Here is a 15,817-nt window from a genome sequence, read left to right on the forward strand (position 1 = left end):
ACCTGCTACCTTATCGTTTTCTCTTGAGTATGCAACGCGACGGAAGCCTCATCGACCCAACATTCCCTACTACGCGATCGTGTTGAGACGGTAGGACAAGAATAGGGGTAGAAAAGTCAAAGGCTCGGAAACAACTCAACGCCAAAGTGTATGTATAACGAAGAGAACATGCAACTTTTTACAAAGGTAGGTATTTATTTTCTACAGAGCCCTGCCTCTTTTCCTAATTCTACTGAAACGGCCTCGGCTCCGATCTGCCCCCGTAGCCAGGCCCCGGCTCGAGGTACTGGCCGTTCTGTGGCGCACAGCCAGCCTCCGCTGGCCGATGCTGGTTGGCAATCACCTGCGCCTCGGCCTCGGCCTCCCTGGTGTGCCGGTGGTGGTCCTTGTAGCGGTCGCGCACCTCACGGAAGGCGGCTGTGACGGCGTGGAGGACACTGGACGTGCACAAAGGTCAATGAGAGGGGCTATGAGAGATATAAGACGAGGATATATATGCGTTCGTGCGTGTATGTATGTGACGAGAGAAGAGATGGAGATGTAGATGTGCAAAAAGAGAGAACCTTTACGTGCTGATAATCGCTAGTATAAACGTGCTCTAGGGGAGATTGCACGAGTCGTCGGCCTTGTTGGCGGTCTTGCCCGTGAGGTTCCCAGCGTCGGCAGCATCGCGGTGGTCAGGGGCATAGCAGTGACCGGGGCCGGCCAAGCCACCGTCGGGGGAGGTGAGGACGGCGAAGGCGATAAAAGCACCAACAAAGGCGACGTCAAACATAACCCACAGCCAGCGCAGCCAGCGCGGGCCGCTGCCCTTAAGCAGCAGGCCCAGCAGAGTAGCAGCTAGGGTATACAGAACAGCAGCAGCCAGGATGCCCTCGACGGCGCCGTAGGACTCGTTGACGCCGCGCCGCGTCTTGATCGAATTGACCAGCCGGTACACCTTGTACATGCGCTGCGAGAAGATCCCCAGCGAGATGACGGCCGACAGTAACTGTAGTACTCGTGTGAGGCGGAGTAGGAGCCGGTACGCGGCCGAGTGCTTAAACCGCTCCGGAACCCAGCGCGTTAGCAGGCCCGTCTCGCCCGCGCTCATCGTCTGGACGGTGTATTTATCATGACTTTCAACCTAAGAATTTCTTGGCTTGAACTCGCGTCGCCCAGGAAATGACGGTGCCTTAGGATATGTAGTGTAGCGTCCATATTCCTTAGATGTCGAGGGCCAACCCGTTGAAGAAACAGAAATGCCACATCACTTTTGGACAACGTCAATTTGTGGAGAGCAGGGGGTGGGTAACGAGCCGTAACGAATGTAACGCCTTCCTATTGTGGAAGTCGTGGTGCCTGTCGTGATAGGGCATTTGGACGGAAATAGTAGACCAAGCCCTCGAAAAGACAAGGGGATGACAGACACTGTACTGTGAATACTTGTAAATGGCTGGCCCGAGTTAGCGCAGTAAATCATATCCATTGTTGACATTCGGTTTATTACCCCCGAATCGCCTGGCCCGAGTCCTACGAACTCCTTCAAGCAACTTCCGGACCGGCTGATATCACCAACTAAAGCCCAGAGATATTACCCGAAGTCAAGTAAACGGGGGGGGGGGGTTCCAAGAAAATAAAAATAAAAATAAAATAGAAATACGAAATACGAGAGACAAGCAAGTGCCGAATGCAATGTAGTCGTCATCAAAGCCGCCGACCGTTGGGTGGAACCGAGCCTGAATCCGAGTCGAGGGCTGAGCCGGAAGGCGGGAGCTAACAAAATAGGGGCCTGGTTGGCGGGTGCTAGTAGAAGGCTAAAGGAACGAGTCTGTGGATTCCGGCCGACGCTTGTTGAAAGTGGGTTTTGCTGTCAAACACCTCGCTAGTGAATATAGAGAGAACATCGAGATAAACTAATCATACCAACTAATTTCACACCGAGGAAAAAATCATATAAACCACCGAAATCCCACGGTATCTTGGCTCTATGAGCTCGAACTAGACTATTAGGTAAGGACTCAAAGACTCTTTTCCACTTGTGGATGACGGGAGTCAACTCATCGAATTATAGAAGCTAAGATTCTTGTGGTGAAAGCTCACGTAAAAGAGCTACATCCTGTATCCTTGTGGCCATTCCATTCCGTGCGCCACGCATCTTACAAAAAACCGAAGAACAATCGCAGAACAGGCCATGTCCTCCTACTAACACCGACGCTCCGTTGTACCAACACTGTAGTTGGAAAGAGATCTCATCAGAAAATGGGAGCCCTGAGCCCAAACAGCTGGGGAACAGTTGTCCGGCTTGCGTTACTCGCACACTCAAAACTCCAAATAAACACCTCAGTTCTCCGTTTTCCGTTCCTGGAATGCTCATCCCTTTGAGATAGCTGGAGATTAAGCCGCACTAAAACTTGAGTGTCAGTCTCCGCATGGTAAAACGCCAGTCATATCTCCATCGTTACGCACGCTCTTCTGCCACGCTTCTTTGGAGCCGGGTTATCATCGTTGGCCTCGGCGGCTGCGGCCTTGGCACGGCCGCGCTTTGCCTTGGGAGCCGGCTTCTCAGGCTCCGATTCCTCGGCAGGCGAATCCTCTTTGGCAATGGCTGCAGCAGCCTTCTTAGCAGCTCCGCGCTTGGCCGGTGCCTTTTTGTCGGCAAGTGGTGCATCCACGGCCTCGGCCTTGGGCTCATCCTTAGAAGCAGCCGCGTTCTTAGCCGCACCCCGCTTCACGGACGTCTTTTTCTGCGGAGCCGGCGGTGCCTCATCCTCGGGTTCCTCTTTGGCAGTAATGGCCTTTTTGGCAGCGCCACGTTTGGCCGGCGCCTTTTTCTTCGGGGCCTCTTGATCGAGCTCATCCTCAGACTCGTCCTTGGGAGCAGCGGCCTTTTTGGCGGCACCACGCTTGGCCGGTGCTTTCTTTTTGGGCTGCTCTGGCGAGGCCTCGGCCTCAGCCTCGGATTCGTCCTTGGCAGCGGCAGGTGCCTTCTTATTACCCTTTGTCGGTTTCTTAGCCAGGGGCTCATCGTCCTCCTCATCATCAGCTGCCGCCTTTTTGTGGCCTCGCTTAGCGGCGGGCTTTTTAGTTTCAGTAGGGCTGTCCTCCCCATCCTATGGACATTGTCAACACCTCTGGTACACATTCGAAAGAAGAAAAATTGTGTACCTCGTCGTCTTGATCGGCATTCTTGGCCTTTCTGGGAGCGCGGGCATGAATGCCCTTCTGGCTAAGCTTGTTCAACTCGGGGTCCTGGGTTTGGTCAGCTTCTAGAGTCCGAAAGTATGCTCGCACAGCTTCCAGGCCACTTACGCCATTGAAATCCTCGGGATCGATGAATCCCTGAGTGAAGACTCGGCGGATCTTCTCCTGGATCTCCGAGTGGTCTCTTTTTGTTGTGAGAACCTTGATTAGTTGTTCTAACTCACACAGAAGTATCAGGATAGGCAATTAGCAACATACTCGAGCTCGTCGTAGCCATCAATGGCGTCCCAGTCATAATCTCCATCACCCTTGTCGATGGCGATACGGACGTTCTCGATCTGACTGCCAGAAACGCAGCCCCTAGACAGCTTAGCACAACTTTCAGGTTACAGCAAGGACTCCGAGGTCCTTACCAGTGCTTCCACATCCAGCTTCCGGGGTGGTCCTGGACTTCGACCCAGGTACCAAGGCGAAGCTCGCCCTTCTTGATCTTGACTTTGTCGTCCTTGCAGACCTTGTCTTTGCACCCAGCGCGGTTGTTGGCCGCGAGTTCTGTATGCGGTGTGAAGTTTCACATGTCAGCCATACTGCATCTAACCAGCGAGAAGCCGATCAAAGGTCGAAGCCCCATTTGTCGTGAGTGACACCGAATCAGGCCAGGCGCCGTCGAAGACTTCTAGGAAATTTTTCTTCATTTTTTCCTTCTTGAACAAAATTTGCCCTCGAAATAACGCCAGAGGCAAAGCTGCAAGTTCATTACCTTACGAGCTCTTCCATAGAAGTTCGATATGAAGGGATGAAAAGAAAGGATATAAAAAGGTCGCCGGTGAGGTCTCCACGGCAGGGGAATGCAGTAAACAAGAACAGGACAGGATTTCGAGACAAGAAAAAAAGAAAAGAAAGAAACATACCAATTCGGTAAGAAGGCATCTTCACCTACTAGGTGTGTCGACTGTCACGAAAAAAAACCGGGGAAGGATGTGAAGGAGAAGTGCGAGGAGGTGACGACGAGAGACCGAAATCTGGTTTGGTGAGGTCCAGTGTAGAGAGGGAGAGCTGTAACAAAGCAGCAGCAGCGATGGACTTCTGGAAACCTGGAAATCTTTTTCTAAAAAACAAACCACAAAGTCTGGCAGGAGTCAAACGAATGAACCAGACGCGCAACGGATGCAGGATGAAGGTGATTTGGCGGTGTCGGAATCTGCTTGCAGAGCAGAAAAGGTTGGTGGTGGATGGAGGTGTAAGGTGTGTGTTTTTTTCCTGGTTTTCGCGTCGTTTGCGGGAAGGGAGGGGATGAGCAGCGGAACGCGCGCGCTGGAAGTACGTCAAGCACTGGGGCCACTGACTGCCGCAACCAACCGTGTGCAGGAAAACCAGAGGGAGTGTAGGGGGAAAAAAGGAAGATCAAATTCTGTGCCTTGAAAAATCTTTAATCTTTAGGTGCTGCGTTTGTTTTGGTTTTGGAAGGTGCAGCCTTGCCTGGTCTGGGGTGGCAAGGTCGCAAGACGGATGGGGTGAGAGTGGGCGAAAATGAGATGAGGCGTGAAAATGGTTGGGGCTTTTTTTTCTGTCGCTGTGTTGTTGCTCAGAAGCCCCCCAAACAGGTCACTTGCACTTGGCTCGCTCTCGCTTCTCCCGGGAATTAGCGGGCATTCGTCACCTGCGGGATGCAGAGCAAGAGGGAAAAACACCCGATTGTCTCATAAAATTGTCGGATTCCAGGTTTTCAGATCGTTCCGAATCCTAGATAATTTCCCTGCTTGGAGTTGTGTAAGTGTAGGCCCCCAAGCCTACAACCACGTTCTTCCCGTTCGTCGCTAAACGCTTTAGAAACAAACCACTCCAGGTTCCTAAAGATACCTTGATCATTAGATTTGTTGTTCGCTATCTTTGGCTAGGAATATATAAGTGCACTGGTGAATCCTAGGCGAGCATTCACATTCGCTGATAGATAAGAAAAATGTTTGGTTCTATATTTTTGGCATTCCGCCCTTTTCGTTATGTCGTCGCTGCAACCCACCTTCAGCCAAAAAAATCAGCGAATTTATAGCGCCCTCTTTTTGATAGCCCCGGTGAACGTACTCACAAACTGCACCTATATGCTTCTTGATCTTCCGTCCTACAAAAACGGACACCACCCAATGTACATAGCCGCCAGATTTTTGGGATTGACCGCCTGCTTGATGAGCTCCTCGACCTGTCCCTCGACGCCAAGCGGGATGCTCTCGTCCGGCAGCAGGCCTCTAACCTTACGCTTGATGCTCTCAACGACGCTGGTCGGGTTGAGCTTGACGGCCTCGTGGCCGCGCTTCTTGGTGCGCTGCAGGTCCAGCGTGGGGTCGTAGATGAACGCCTCGAGGATCGTCACGAGCGTCTCCTCCTGCTGGCGGAGGATATGCAGCGTAAGCTCGCTGCAGTGGCGGAACGGCCCCTCGTACCGGTAGATGCCCATGGCAGCCTCCATGTTGTGCGTCAGCCGGAAGGGCACGCGCTCCGGCTGCGCAAACGTCAGCCCCTTGTCGAAGAGGCAGTTGAAGTCGACGTGGAAGATGCCGCCGTTGCCCTCTTCCAGCAGCACGTTCTCGCCATGCCGGTCGCCCAGCCCGAGAATCGTGCCAACCATGGACATGACGGCGCACGAGCGCGTGTATTTGAGACGCGCCGAGAACCAGGTCGACGGACTGGGAAACTGCGAGATGAACCAGTCGGGGAGCACAGGTGGGAACATGCCCAACACCTTTTCTGTAAACAGGCCCACGCTGGTGTCTGACATGCTCGCTTCTTTCATCAACTGTGCAATTTGGCCGTAGTTAGGGACCACGTTGCGTGTCTTGTAGATGCCGAGCAGAATATCTCGTATCGTCTTCAAGCCATCGATCCACTCGATGATGCCGCACTCTTCATTAAGTGGCGTGACGGCATAGGTCTTGATGTAAAGCTGCCGCCTGCTGGACTCGGCGTCCCGTTTGAGGGAGCGGTTGATCTGCCCGTTGAACTCCATTAGACGCTGGTCCGTTCTGAGATCATCCTTGGGTTTGAGCAAGAGGTTGTAAGAGTTCCCATCTGATCCTCGCGCCGTAAGCCTGCGAGGTTTTGCCAGCGAGCCGAGGACTAGAACCGAATCGAGGAAGCAGTCAATAGTAATAACGTCTCTAGAGAACGCCTTATGTTTCTTGAAGTTGTCTGTCAAAGTCGGCAACGTCGCTGTGAGGCAAGCCTCGATTGGCACTACCAGAGGGCATGGCGTGCATTTGTGGTTGAAGTTTAGGTCCCTGGTAATGCTCGCCGTGGTTGTCCTGTTGCTTTGGAAGTCGCCATTGTTGCAGGCCAGCAAAAGCTGCTCCGCCAGCTTTTCGCCCATCCTCAACAATTGCTTCATATCGTAGCCTGCGCCTTCAACCTTTTTGCCCAACCCACGCAGACCCTGAAGAATCTGAAGGCCCCTGGTTCGCCGCTCCGAAGACTGTCTTGTTGTCATAAAAGAGAACAGACTCCACAAAGCTTGGCGAGGGTAGGCTTCAACGACCCTAAGAATCATCTGCTCCAAGATCTTGAACACCTCCAGGTTTGGATGCGCTATTCTTGCCACGATCTGGGGAAGGGCCGTATAGAAAATGAAAGCTGGCATTCGAGCTAGGTTCTTTGAAAGGTTCTTGTATACTTCCATAAGTATGGTCTTTCTGCGCGCATGCAGCTCCCGGGAGAGGGATACCTTTCCGTCGGGCGGTTTATCGACCTGGGCCCCGAGTTCAAGCCATAGTGTGAGGATGCGCGGCAGAGTCTGGTACAAGTACTTCGTGCCAAAGTTGAGAGAACGGAGATAGTTCTCTATTACCAGCTTAGCCGTCTCTCCAGTGAGATATTCGTCAGTCTGGTCATCGGGCTTGAGTGTTTTCTCGGACTCCAGGACTTTCTTGTAATGACGGCCAAGGTAGTAATGCCCCTTCTCCCACTGAGAATGAGTTTTTGCTGCATCCTGATACTTTGATCGCAGGGCACTAGCATGTGTCTGGCCTGTTGAGTCAAGCCATTTTGCGAGGAGAAGGTGGGCTCGCGCTGTCAGCAGATTGCGCTGCGTGTCGGCATTTTTGCTCGAAGTTGGAACCAAACTCCCTATATTTTCGGTTATAAAGGAGTTGGTGGTGATGGCGAGTTGCAATACTTGAATAGCCTTTCTGTGATGGCCGTCTTTATACAGCAATCTGGCATTTTCTATGATGGCAGAGCCGTCACCAAGCTGCTGAGCATGCAATACTGCGTTGAATGACTGGTGCATTGATCCGGCTTTTCTTGCTAGACGAGCGCTTGCAAGCCACAAGGATGAAATATCCTCGTCGTTGTAGTTCGGCCTTCAGTATTATTAGTCGAGCTCTCTCATAATCGGGGGTTATCACGTACCGCATCAAGTCCATAGCTGCCCTGTTGACGCCAAGCACATATTGCTTGTCGCTGACATAGGCACCGAGAACTCCCAGTCGACGGTTGAGTGCTTGGAGAACGTTCACCGGCTCACGTCCATAGACATAATCGCTGCCAATCAACTCCAGGTCGCTCAAGACATGGCACTTGAGCATCGCGTCGTGGCAGGCTCGCAGTGAAGATGTCGTAGAATAGGTCATCGAGCCGCCGACCTTGTCCCGCATCATCTTGATGTGATGCTTGAACTTCTCACCATCCATTTCCTTCAGGGCTAGTAAAGCTTGGCCGACCCCGAGATTGAAGTCCTCCGAGACATCCCCCGAGCTATAAAGGCGGAGATACTTCTCTAATGTTTGCCATCTACCTGTTGCCCATGAGGCCTCGACAGCAAAGGGGGTTATTTTGCCGACAGTGTTCGTGGTCCTCTTCATACCCTCGACGTAATTAAGGAGGACGTCGTGCTGCCCAGACTCTTTGAGACAAGTCAGAAGATCCAACTGGATGTCAACGTTCTCGGGAGACTCAGCAAGCCGTATTTCGTACCAAGTCTGTGCTGCGGTCCAGCGGCCAGCTTTGCGGTGGTTAAGGGCTTGTTGATTAAGGTCTACGCGCTGTAGTTGGGTTGATACTCCGTCGAGCCCATCAGGATCATCAATCTGCGTGTAAATATCCAGCAGAGATTGGACAAGCCGATCTTTTTCGGCTGTATCATCTCCCGCCTTTGCCAGAAGATGCGGCTCGAGAAAGAAGAGCGCCCGCGCATATTCTTTACAGTCAACTGCTCGTCGCGAGATCAACTCCTGATCAAGAGATGCAAGAGACTCTTTGAGCCAGGTCAACTTTCGTAAGTCGTCTGGTTTAAGGTTTGGCTGTGCTTGTTTAATCTGTTTCCATCTCATAGCGTAATCGATAATGCGGAAGACAGCCTGTTAAGAGTTGTTAGTGGCTCTATTGAGAGAAACGACGAAAAATGGGGCGCCAAATTACCTCGTAAAGGAGCTTCAGCTCTTCCTTTTCGACATAAGATGCAGTGTCAGGCACCTGGTATTGCAAGATGGAGGCTAGTTCCCCCATGACCTTTTTTCTGAAGTCCGACGAGTTCTCTTGCCCAACAACGACGTGCAGCGCTACATATGGCAGCAAAAATTCGGCCACCGAGAGATCTTGAACTTTAATCAGTCGTTGAAGAGGCTCAAAGATAATTTGGCTGAAGAAGTTCTGGCCATTGCGGAGAAGATCCAGGACAAAAGGTCGTAGCCAGTTCGCGTATGTCCTCCCAGGACGGAAGATCGGATACTCAGCAGGCTGCTGGACCATGGGCTGGACACAGAACTTTGACGCCAGAAAAGGTGTTAGGACTTCCCGGGCGTTGTCAGACAAGGCAAGCCACTTTCTGTAGATGGACTCGCTCTCGCCTTGGCCTAGCATTTCACATGCTGCCTTGAAATCTGTTTTGTCCAAGAGATCTTGCATTGCAAAGGAAAGGAAGCCCTGGAACTTTGTGTCGGTGGTTGACAAGAAAGCCTTGACCAGCACGTTTTCAAGTACGAACGCAACAAAGTCCGTAGTTTCACCAGCGTCACCAAAGTTGTGGACGACAACAAACTTCTTGTCTTCTCGTGTGGTTTCGAGGCGGTTCGAGTCGAGACAGCCGATGAGTCCGACAGATTCGGCGCAGAGTCGGACGATGTCGGGTTCCCAGCCATTGTACTTGGACGAGCAGTCGAGCAAGGAGCGCATCAGGGTCGTGACGACCGAGTCTGGCTGCTCGCTGAGAGCCGAGGTCTGAAGGTAGTTTTGGTGCTCCGCTAGAAAATAAAGCAACTCGACCAAGGCCTGTCTTACAACTCCCGAGTTTTCGTGATTCAGCCGTTCGGCAAAGATTCCGAATGCCTCTCTGTCGTCTAAACGCTGGCGTAATGCATCAATTCTTTCGGCTCGGCCTTTGAGCATCGGTATATTGCTCAGTGAGGGTAGCTTATTAGAGTACTCTACTAAAACCTGTTGGTGCTTTTCGAGAAGAGTTTTGATCAATTCTGAAGCCTTCTCCATCGTTTCGTCGTTGAACGAGCTCCAGTACTTGTCGATTATGAAGAAAGTCGTCTCAATCAGAGCCTCGATATCCGCCTCTTCCATGTGAGTGAGCATGGCCACCCAGCAAGAAAAGGCAGCAGTCCGAAGCTCGTCAGAAGCTAGTGCAGATATCAAACACGCAGAAATCTATCAAGTATTGTTTTAGTTAACGATTCGGAGCAGACTCAAGTTCAAATTCACTGTCACATACCTGTGGGCGAGCAATGCAGACATAAGAGTTGCAGACCCTGATCATCTCCTCCATTGCACCGAGGCACTGCTTCCGTTCTTGAACAGGGGGGTGCGATCCCAGAGTATCGGCGATAGTCTCGCTCAGTCTTGCTGTTAGGCCGAGTGCGTGAGGTTGCAGATATCGCCCGATTTTGTGCGACTTTTTTACTTTCTTGTCCGCGTTGTCCGCCAACAGAAGAGTTGCCATCGTCATCAAGGCATTCCGTACCTGTGTCGAATTAGCCTTTGACACATTCAAGCTGCTGTGTGGAACTAATCCAACCTGGGCTTTCCGGGCTTCGTTTGCATCACCGCCGGCTTTGAAGAGCTCTAGAGCTATTGAGATAGGATCTGTTCGTAGCAATTCGACGAGCTCAAATCGGTCAAAATGAGATGAGATTTGCCTCAGTGACGACATTGAATGCTCTGCAATGTTCGGCGCATCCTGGATCAAAAGAAGGGCCAGAATAGAAGGCAAATTAATGTTGTCCAAGCAGGGCTGCCAACTTTCCTCTTCCCCTCGAGCCTCGGCGATTTTCTGGATAACATCCCGCTTCTTCGTTAGGACCAGCCAGGGAAGAGCATGCGTCTGTAGATGACGGAGAAGATCCGGAACGCCAGTCTGCAGTAGCTCGGCAACCATCCGGGTCGTCTGTGGCTTCGATACCATATCCTTAGCAACCGAAAAGGCCAAGCTAGCCCAGAATGGCTGGAAGAGTCGTCGGACGTTTACTCCGCGGGAACTGGCAAGATTCAAGATCTCGCTGAACGCAAAGGCAGACACTATCATGTTGCGGTGCCCAAGGTACTGAACAAGCTTGATGAGAACCAAGTTGAGTTCGTCGTCCGAAACAACCCTGCCCACCTGGCCCCATGCCATGATGCATGTCTCGTGTAGCTCAGCGGCGTCCTTATCAGAGAGTGATTTGAGAATGCTCAGCCCATTCGCCTGGTTTCGCTTGATAGTCGCTCTGTCTGATCTCATGTAAACGTCCCGTTCAACGATGAAAACAGCGAGGGCCCTCCCAGCGGCAATACGAAGTTCTCGAATGGAGCTGTTCAGCGACTGCAGACACCACTGTCCCGGTCCAGATTTTTCGAGGTCCCAGAGATTTTTGTCCTCCGAGTGCCGTATTATGCGCCTTAGTGCAATCATGGCATACACACGAGGGCGTCTCGATTCCAGAAGGGCTGGTAGTCGTATAATTCTGCTAAATACAGCAGATGAAAGCCGCTTCGCCGAATTATCCGGATTGTCACACAAGTTGCCCGCCGATGTACCGCAAAATGAACATTGGAAACGAGGCGAAAGTCCGTTCTCGGTCTTCTTGACCTCCAAGGTGCCATCAGCGTCACATGAGATGCGGGTGGAGAGCTCAATTGCCTGACATTGGCCGTCTTCGTCCATACTAGGAAACGTGTCGCTGTTCACAAGTTAGTGTACTACTCAAAACTCATCTCGGGGAACAAACATTAAGAGGTTCTCTAGGCTATCTAGGCTGGTAGTTGGATGAGCATGGACTAAACGACATAGCTGTTCTACAACCTTGCGCAGCGGTGATGACTGAGGTGCGAATTTCCTTCGTTTGGCGGCCGGTTGCGGGGCGTCTCGGTTGTTCGGCTCGAGTCTCAGCTCCTTGACTCGCTCGCAGAGTAGTCTGTCTAGAAATTTGTCCGATCTCACATCTTCGTTGAATGCGCCGGAATTAGGGCTAGCTATTGCTTGCTTGAGCAACTCGACGCATCGCTATTTGTTATTCTTTGTTAGCACGCGATGTTGACCACGCAAGAGTTACCGCAACCTACCCAGACGTCTGTGTCAGCACCAATGAGCGGGTTTTCTGATACGAGGCTTTGCGAGAGCGTGACTAGTTGAGACGCAATCATTCTTGAGGTTGGGTTATGAGCGATTGCCCCCTTTGCTAGCTGAACTAGAGCAAGGCAGACCACACGCCTCAGCTCCAGTCCGTGCTCGACTTCTGCGAGTAGGCGGGCCGGTTTCTCAAAGACATCTCTGCAAACGACCGCAAGGGTGATATTTGCCTTTTGAGACAGCACAGATCTCACACCATCCGAGTTATCATACGCTGCTGCTAAATCTACGGCCCCCTGAAGGATTGGTGCCAGGCCAATTTCTGCGGGCATCGGCCACGCGACTTGCATGGGGATCAAGAGCGGGAACGAGTCCAGAAGCCCAAATAGATTTTGCTCGAGGAGAAAGGAGGTCGAGGTTTCAATCTTGGGAGATATAGTATTTTTTATTATGCTCAGGAGACCCGAAGCATGGCGTATAGCATGCTCCGCACGCCGGATGGTGTATGAACACTTTTGAGGAACGACATCGGAGAAGGATTGGAGTAATGACTGGGGCGGCAGTTCAATCGCAGGATGAAACTCTGCCTGTGGAGAATGCGCGACGGTTCTGAGGCGGGCGAGGATAGCTAGAGAAACGCAAATGTCAACAACCCAGAACGACAAGGGCCAAGGTGCTCGACGCAACATTATTCCAGGTAGGCTTACCGCCCAGATTGGTCTGAAAATACTGGATAAAGGACGGTCCCAGGTCCCAAATATAGCCATGCTGGCTCGTGAGCTGCAGTATATATTGGCAGAGTTCCTCGATGTGGCCAGACAGGTCGAGACACCGGCTGTGGCCCAGCATCTTGAGGACCTTGGGCAGGATCCACAGCCACAAGGGCTCGCAGCCGCGAAACATGAAGGCGCCGTCGTCGGGGGTGTAACGGAGAACAGTGGGCGTCTCCTTGAAGGTGACGTTGAGGAAGTGGATGGCCTTGAGGGCAGCGGTGCGGAGTTCGGGCAGATCGGCGTCGGCGTCGTCCCACCTAAGGCGTTCGAGCACGATTCCGCCGCAGACATAGATGAGCAGGTGGTTGTGCTCTACGCGCTCCTCGGGCGTCTTGACGAGGTCTGGGTTGTTTTTGACCTTTTCTATGACGCCGAACAGGCGCTTTAATTCGCTGTTCTCGTCGGGGCCCGACCGGGAGCGGGCAGAGGTTGAGATGTTCTCGACGAGCTGCGCAGCGAGCGTCGACGGAGGCGGCCCTCCCACGCCACCGCCGTCTCCGAATCCATGCTGGCCGGGTTTAAGTGCTTTGCCGTACGATTCAGGCGCCATTTTGTCGTCAACATTGTCGGCGCGCCTTAATTGACGACAAGAGTCGACGGCTTGCTAAATGGCCAAGATTGGACGCGATTAGGCGCGGGGTATTCCGATAAAATAACCACGTGCGCACGTGACTTTAATGGCCCCTTTAATCCTCTGCAACCCCTATTCTAATATTCCCCTATTTGTTCGAGGTATGAATTATTTGCTGTTCTTGCTCTATATTATTATTATTTTATACTTCCGGGGGTTCTTCATCCCAAAATCTAGATTATCTAATTTGGAAGCGTGTGCCATCCGGCGTCTTCATCTGCACTTGAAAGAGCTGCGGCTTCAGAAAAACCAACCCGCCTCAAAAACGGCGGCATATACTAGACAGACTATCAAAAACAAAAGAGCGGCGCAGAAAGTAGCTATGCATCGCTTTCATATAAACAAAAAAGAGTCGCCCTCCATTAAATCATGCGTTGCTACTGAGCAGCTTCTCGACACCCCACTTCACCGAGAAGTTTCTCAGATCAGAGTAATGCTGTCCAACTCCCACAAAAAGCACCGGCACGTTGGTGGCGTGGACAATGCTGACAAGGGTGCCCACCATGTCGCCCACTGTGTCGCACTTTGAGATAATGAAGCCATCCAAGGAGCGGCCAGATCCAAAGGCCGCGTTGAAGTTTCTCGCCTGTGCCACAGAGTCCGTGCCAACCAGTGCCTAGAACAGGGGATAACAAGTCAATAAATGGACACGTAAAAATTGAGAGCAAAAAAGGGGGGCACAATGAAAGACATCGTTGCTAACCTCGCCAACCATGAGGATCTTGTCCGGCTGCGCAAACTTGGCAAACTTTTCCAGCGAAGACATGAGCCGCTGGTCGTTGTGCCGGCGGCCCGCGGTATCGATCAGAACCACGTCGAAGCCCTCCTGCGCCGCAAACGCGACGGCATCCTTGGCGACGGCGGCTGCGTCCTTGCCGTAGCCCTTCTGGTACAGCTCCACCTTGCCGCCCTCTCGCGCCGTCAGCTCCTTGAGGTTCCGCACGTGGACAGCCAGCTGCTCGACGGCGCCGGACCGGAACGTGTCTCCCGCAGCAATCAACACTTTGTACTTGTTCTGGAGCAGAAAGAAGCAGATCTTGGACAGGTTGGTCGACTTGCCTACGCCGTTGACCCCGACGATGGACATGACGTAGGGGCGGCGTTTCCGCAACGATTTCGCCGGCGGTGATGTGATAGAATCAATCTCGCGGAGCAGATCCAGGGAGGACGTCGGCGTAAGCATCTTGGTCAGGGAAGCCTCCATGGCCTTCTGTATCCGTGCACTGATGCCTTTACCCGTAGAATTAGTCATACGTCCGACGAGAAATAGGGGGTAAGGAAACGTACTCTCAAAACTTCCGGTCTTGACTCCAATAAGCTCCTGTTCCACACCCTCGCACAGCCGCACTGCAGCCTCCCTAGCAACATTCTTCTTCAGTAGGTGCTCTTCCATGCCCTTCATAGCTTTATCCAAATCTTCCTTTGTCAAGACCTTGCCACCAACTACATTCCTGAAGAGTCCGCCAATTGCGCTCAGACTGGATCCCACGAGGCCAGATGCAGAGTCGGTCTTATCTGCCGAGTTTTTGGCATCGGCAGATGCCAGGATGGAGTGAACCTCGTCGCCCAGATCCCTGAGCACGAACTTCCCCTTGGTAGTTGAGCCCCATGTCGAGGCATCTACCTGTTCGACGGTAGCTGATCTCCCAGCGTTATCGGCCTCGCTCTCGCTCGCTGTAGCGTTGGGGGCCGAATAATCGAGCTGGACGTCGTCATCCTCGTCTGCAAGGCCATCTGCATCCCATTTCCTCCCGCGTTTGGGGGCGGCGCCCTTTGCCGTCTTGCCCCTCTTTGCCTGGCCCTCATCGCCAGAAGAAAGCGGCGCGGCATTGGCGTTCTGGACTTTCCTCGCTCTTCTCGACAGCTTGGATCCTGGGCCCACCTTTGCTGTCAACAGGTGGCTCGTCCCTGAGGTCGTCGGACGCGAGGCACTCAGCGAGACAGCCGGTGTCGACTCAGGGGATTGGTCCCGCTTGCTGGTTGCGTCATCCCGAGGCCGTTCCCTCGGCACGAGGCCAGGTGGTAGTAGCGGTTCGCTTTCCGAGTCGCCCGACAGCGCTTCTTCTTTGATCGTACGAAGCTCTTTCTTGTCTGATCTGCCGCCAGCTTGCTCGAGTTCTTGTAGCTGCTGGTCGAAGTACTCGTCCAACTTTAAACACTCGACGATAGTTGTGTTCGGTTTCTTGAGCTGGTCACCATACGCCTCTATGAATATAGTCCTGATGTTGTCGACGAGCTTGTCAACCCAGCTGAGGTGCAAAAGCGACCGGTAGACTGCCTAGAGTCCGGAGGTTGTCAATTATTTGCGGTCATGGGAAAGGTGCCTAGTCTTTTGCGCGTAGAAGCTACTCACGACAAAGATTATGCCCAGCTCCTTGACAAACGTCCAGCGCAGCGTATGCTGGTCAAACTTGTATGGCGGGTTCGCTGCGGCAGAGACGCCGTCGGTTGCGCGTGCACCGGAGTTTTTCTCCTCGATGAAGACATCGCTAATGAAGTTATTGACGACTGCGGGGCTGACCGTCGCATATGTCCTCGACCAGAGCACTACTCCTGACGTCGTCAGAATTTCGAACGTGTCCAACATATCAACTGCTGAATACCTAGAAGCAGCAAGCTTTTTCTGCTTTTGGTAATTGCCGAAGTTACCTTACACGTATGCTGTTCGCGGGTCGGTTTGGTGAACATTTTGAG

The 15,817-nt window shown here is 52.5% G+C and overlaps 5 protein-coding genes across 5 annotated transcripts; 2 read left to right on the plus strand and 3 right to left on the minus strand.

Moving 5' to 3' along the window:
• Window positions 1-138: 138 nt before the first annotated feature.
• On the minus strand, window positions 139-1,258 carry B0T26DRAFT_731939 (uncharacterized protein). The gene is made up of 2 exons (XM_060443074.1): window positions 564-1,258; window positions 139-437 (listed from the first exon to the last, which is right to left on the minus strand). The coding sequence occupies exon 1, from the start codon at window positions 1,091-1,093 to the stop codon at window positions 599-601; it is 495 nt and encodes a 164-aa protein (XP_060290434.1). The 5' UTR covers window positions 1,094-1,258; the 3' UTR covers window positions 139-437; window positions 564-598.
• Window positions 1,259-2,140: 882 nt separating this feature from the next.
• On the plus strand, window positions 2,141-3,574 carry B0T26DRAFT_506044 (uncharacterized protein). The gene has a single exon (XM_060435393.1). It carries the CDS (start codon window positions 2,412-2,414, stop codon window positions 3,210-3,212), a length of 801 nt encoding a protein of 266 aa, XP_060290435.1. The 5' UTR covers window positions 2,141-2,411; the 3' UTR covers window positions 3,213-3,574.
• B0T26DRAFT_607911 (poly polymerase and DNA-ligase Zn-finger region-domain-containing protein) lies at window positions 3,286-3,736 on the minus strand (the record flags this gene model as incomplete). Its single annotated transcript, XM_060435847.1, has 3 exons — window positions 3,286-3,367; window positions 3,442-3,543; window positions 3,597-3,736. Coding segments are annotated over 3 exons (324 nt in total), but the record flags the coding sequence as incomplete, so codon positions are not given.
• Window positions 3,737-4,606: 870 nt separating this feature from the next.
• B0T26DRAFT_506046 (uncharacterized protein) lies at window positions 4,607-5,206 on the plus strand. Its single transcript, XM_060435394.1, has 2 exons — window positions 4,607-4,953; window positions 5,030-5,206. The coding sequence occupies exons 1-2, from the start codon at window positions 4,732-4,734 to the stop codon at window positions 5,108-5,110; spliced, it is 303 nt and encodes a 100-aa protein (XP_060290437.1). The 5' UTR covers window positions 4,607-4,731; the 3' UTR covers window positions 5,111-5,206.
• Window positions 5,207-5,302: 96 nt separating this feature from the next.
• On the minus strand, window positions 5,303-15,710 carry B0T26DRAFT_658923 (uncharacterized protein; the record flags this gene model as incomplete). The annotated part of the gene is made up of 13 exons (XM_060438912.1): window positions 5,303-7,532; window positions 7,582-8,528; window positions 8,590-9,822; window positions 9,887-10,135; window positions 10,190-11,330; window positions 11,379-11,653; window positions 11,713-11,920; window positions 12,089-12,347; window positions 12,427-13,000; window positions 13,590-13,739; window positions 13,827-14,353; window positions 14,411-15,401; window positions 15,477-15,710. 13 exons carry the CDS (start codon window positions 15,708-15,710, stop codon window positions 5,303-5,305), a joined length of 9,018 nt encoding a protein of 3,005 aa, XP_060290438.1.
• Between the last annotated feature and the right edge of the window lie 107 nt (window positions 15,711-15,817).

This window comes from Lasiosphaeria miniovina (assembly GCF_030549165.1).
Source record: "Lasiosphaeria miniovina strain SMH2392-1A chromosome Unknown B0T26scaffold_8, whole genome shotgun sequence".
Taxonomy (NCBI): domain Eukaryota; kingdom Fungi; phylum Ascomycota; class Sordariomycetes; order Sordariales; family Lasiosphaeriaceae; genus Lasiosphaeria; species Lasiosphaeria miniovina.

Coding starts and splice junctions, on each gene's coding strand:
- B0T26DRAFT_731939 (XM_060443074.1), bottom strand. CDS start 1,093: ATGAGCGCGGGCGAGACGGGCCTGCTAACGCGCTGGGTTCCGGAGCGG.
- B0T26DRAFT_506044 (XM_060435393.1), top strand. CDS start 2,412: ATGGTAAAACGCCAGTCATATCTCCATCGTTACGCACGCTCTTCTGCC.
- B0T26DRAFT_506046 (XM_060435394.1), top strand. CDS start 4,732: ATGGTTGGGGCTTTTTTTTCTGTCGCTGTGTTGTTGCTCAGAAGCCCC. Junction 4,954..5,029: donor ATTTCCCTGCTTGGAGTTGT/GTAAGTGTAGGC, acceptor AAACCACTCCAG/GTTCCTAAAGATACCTTGAT.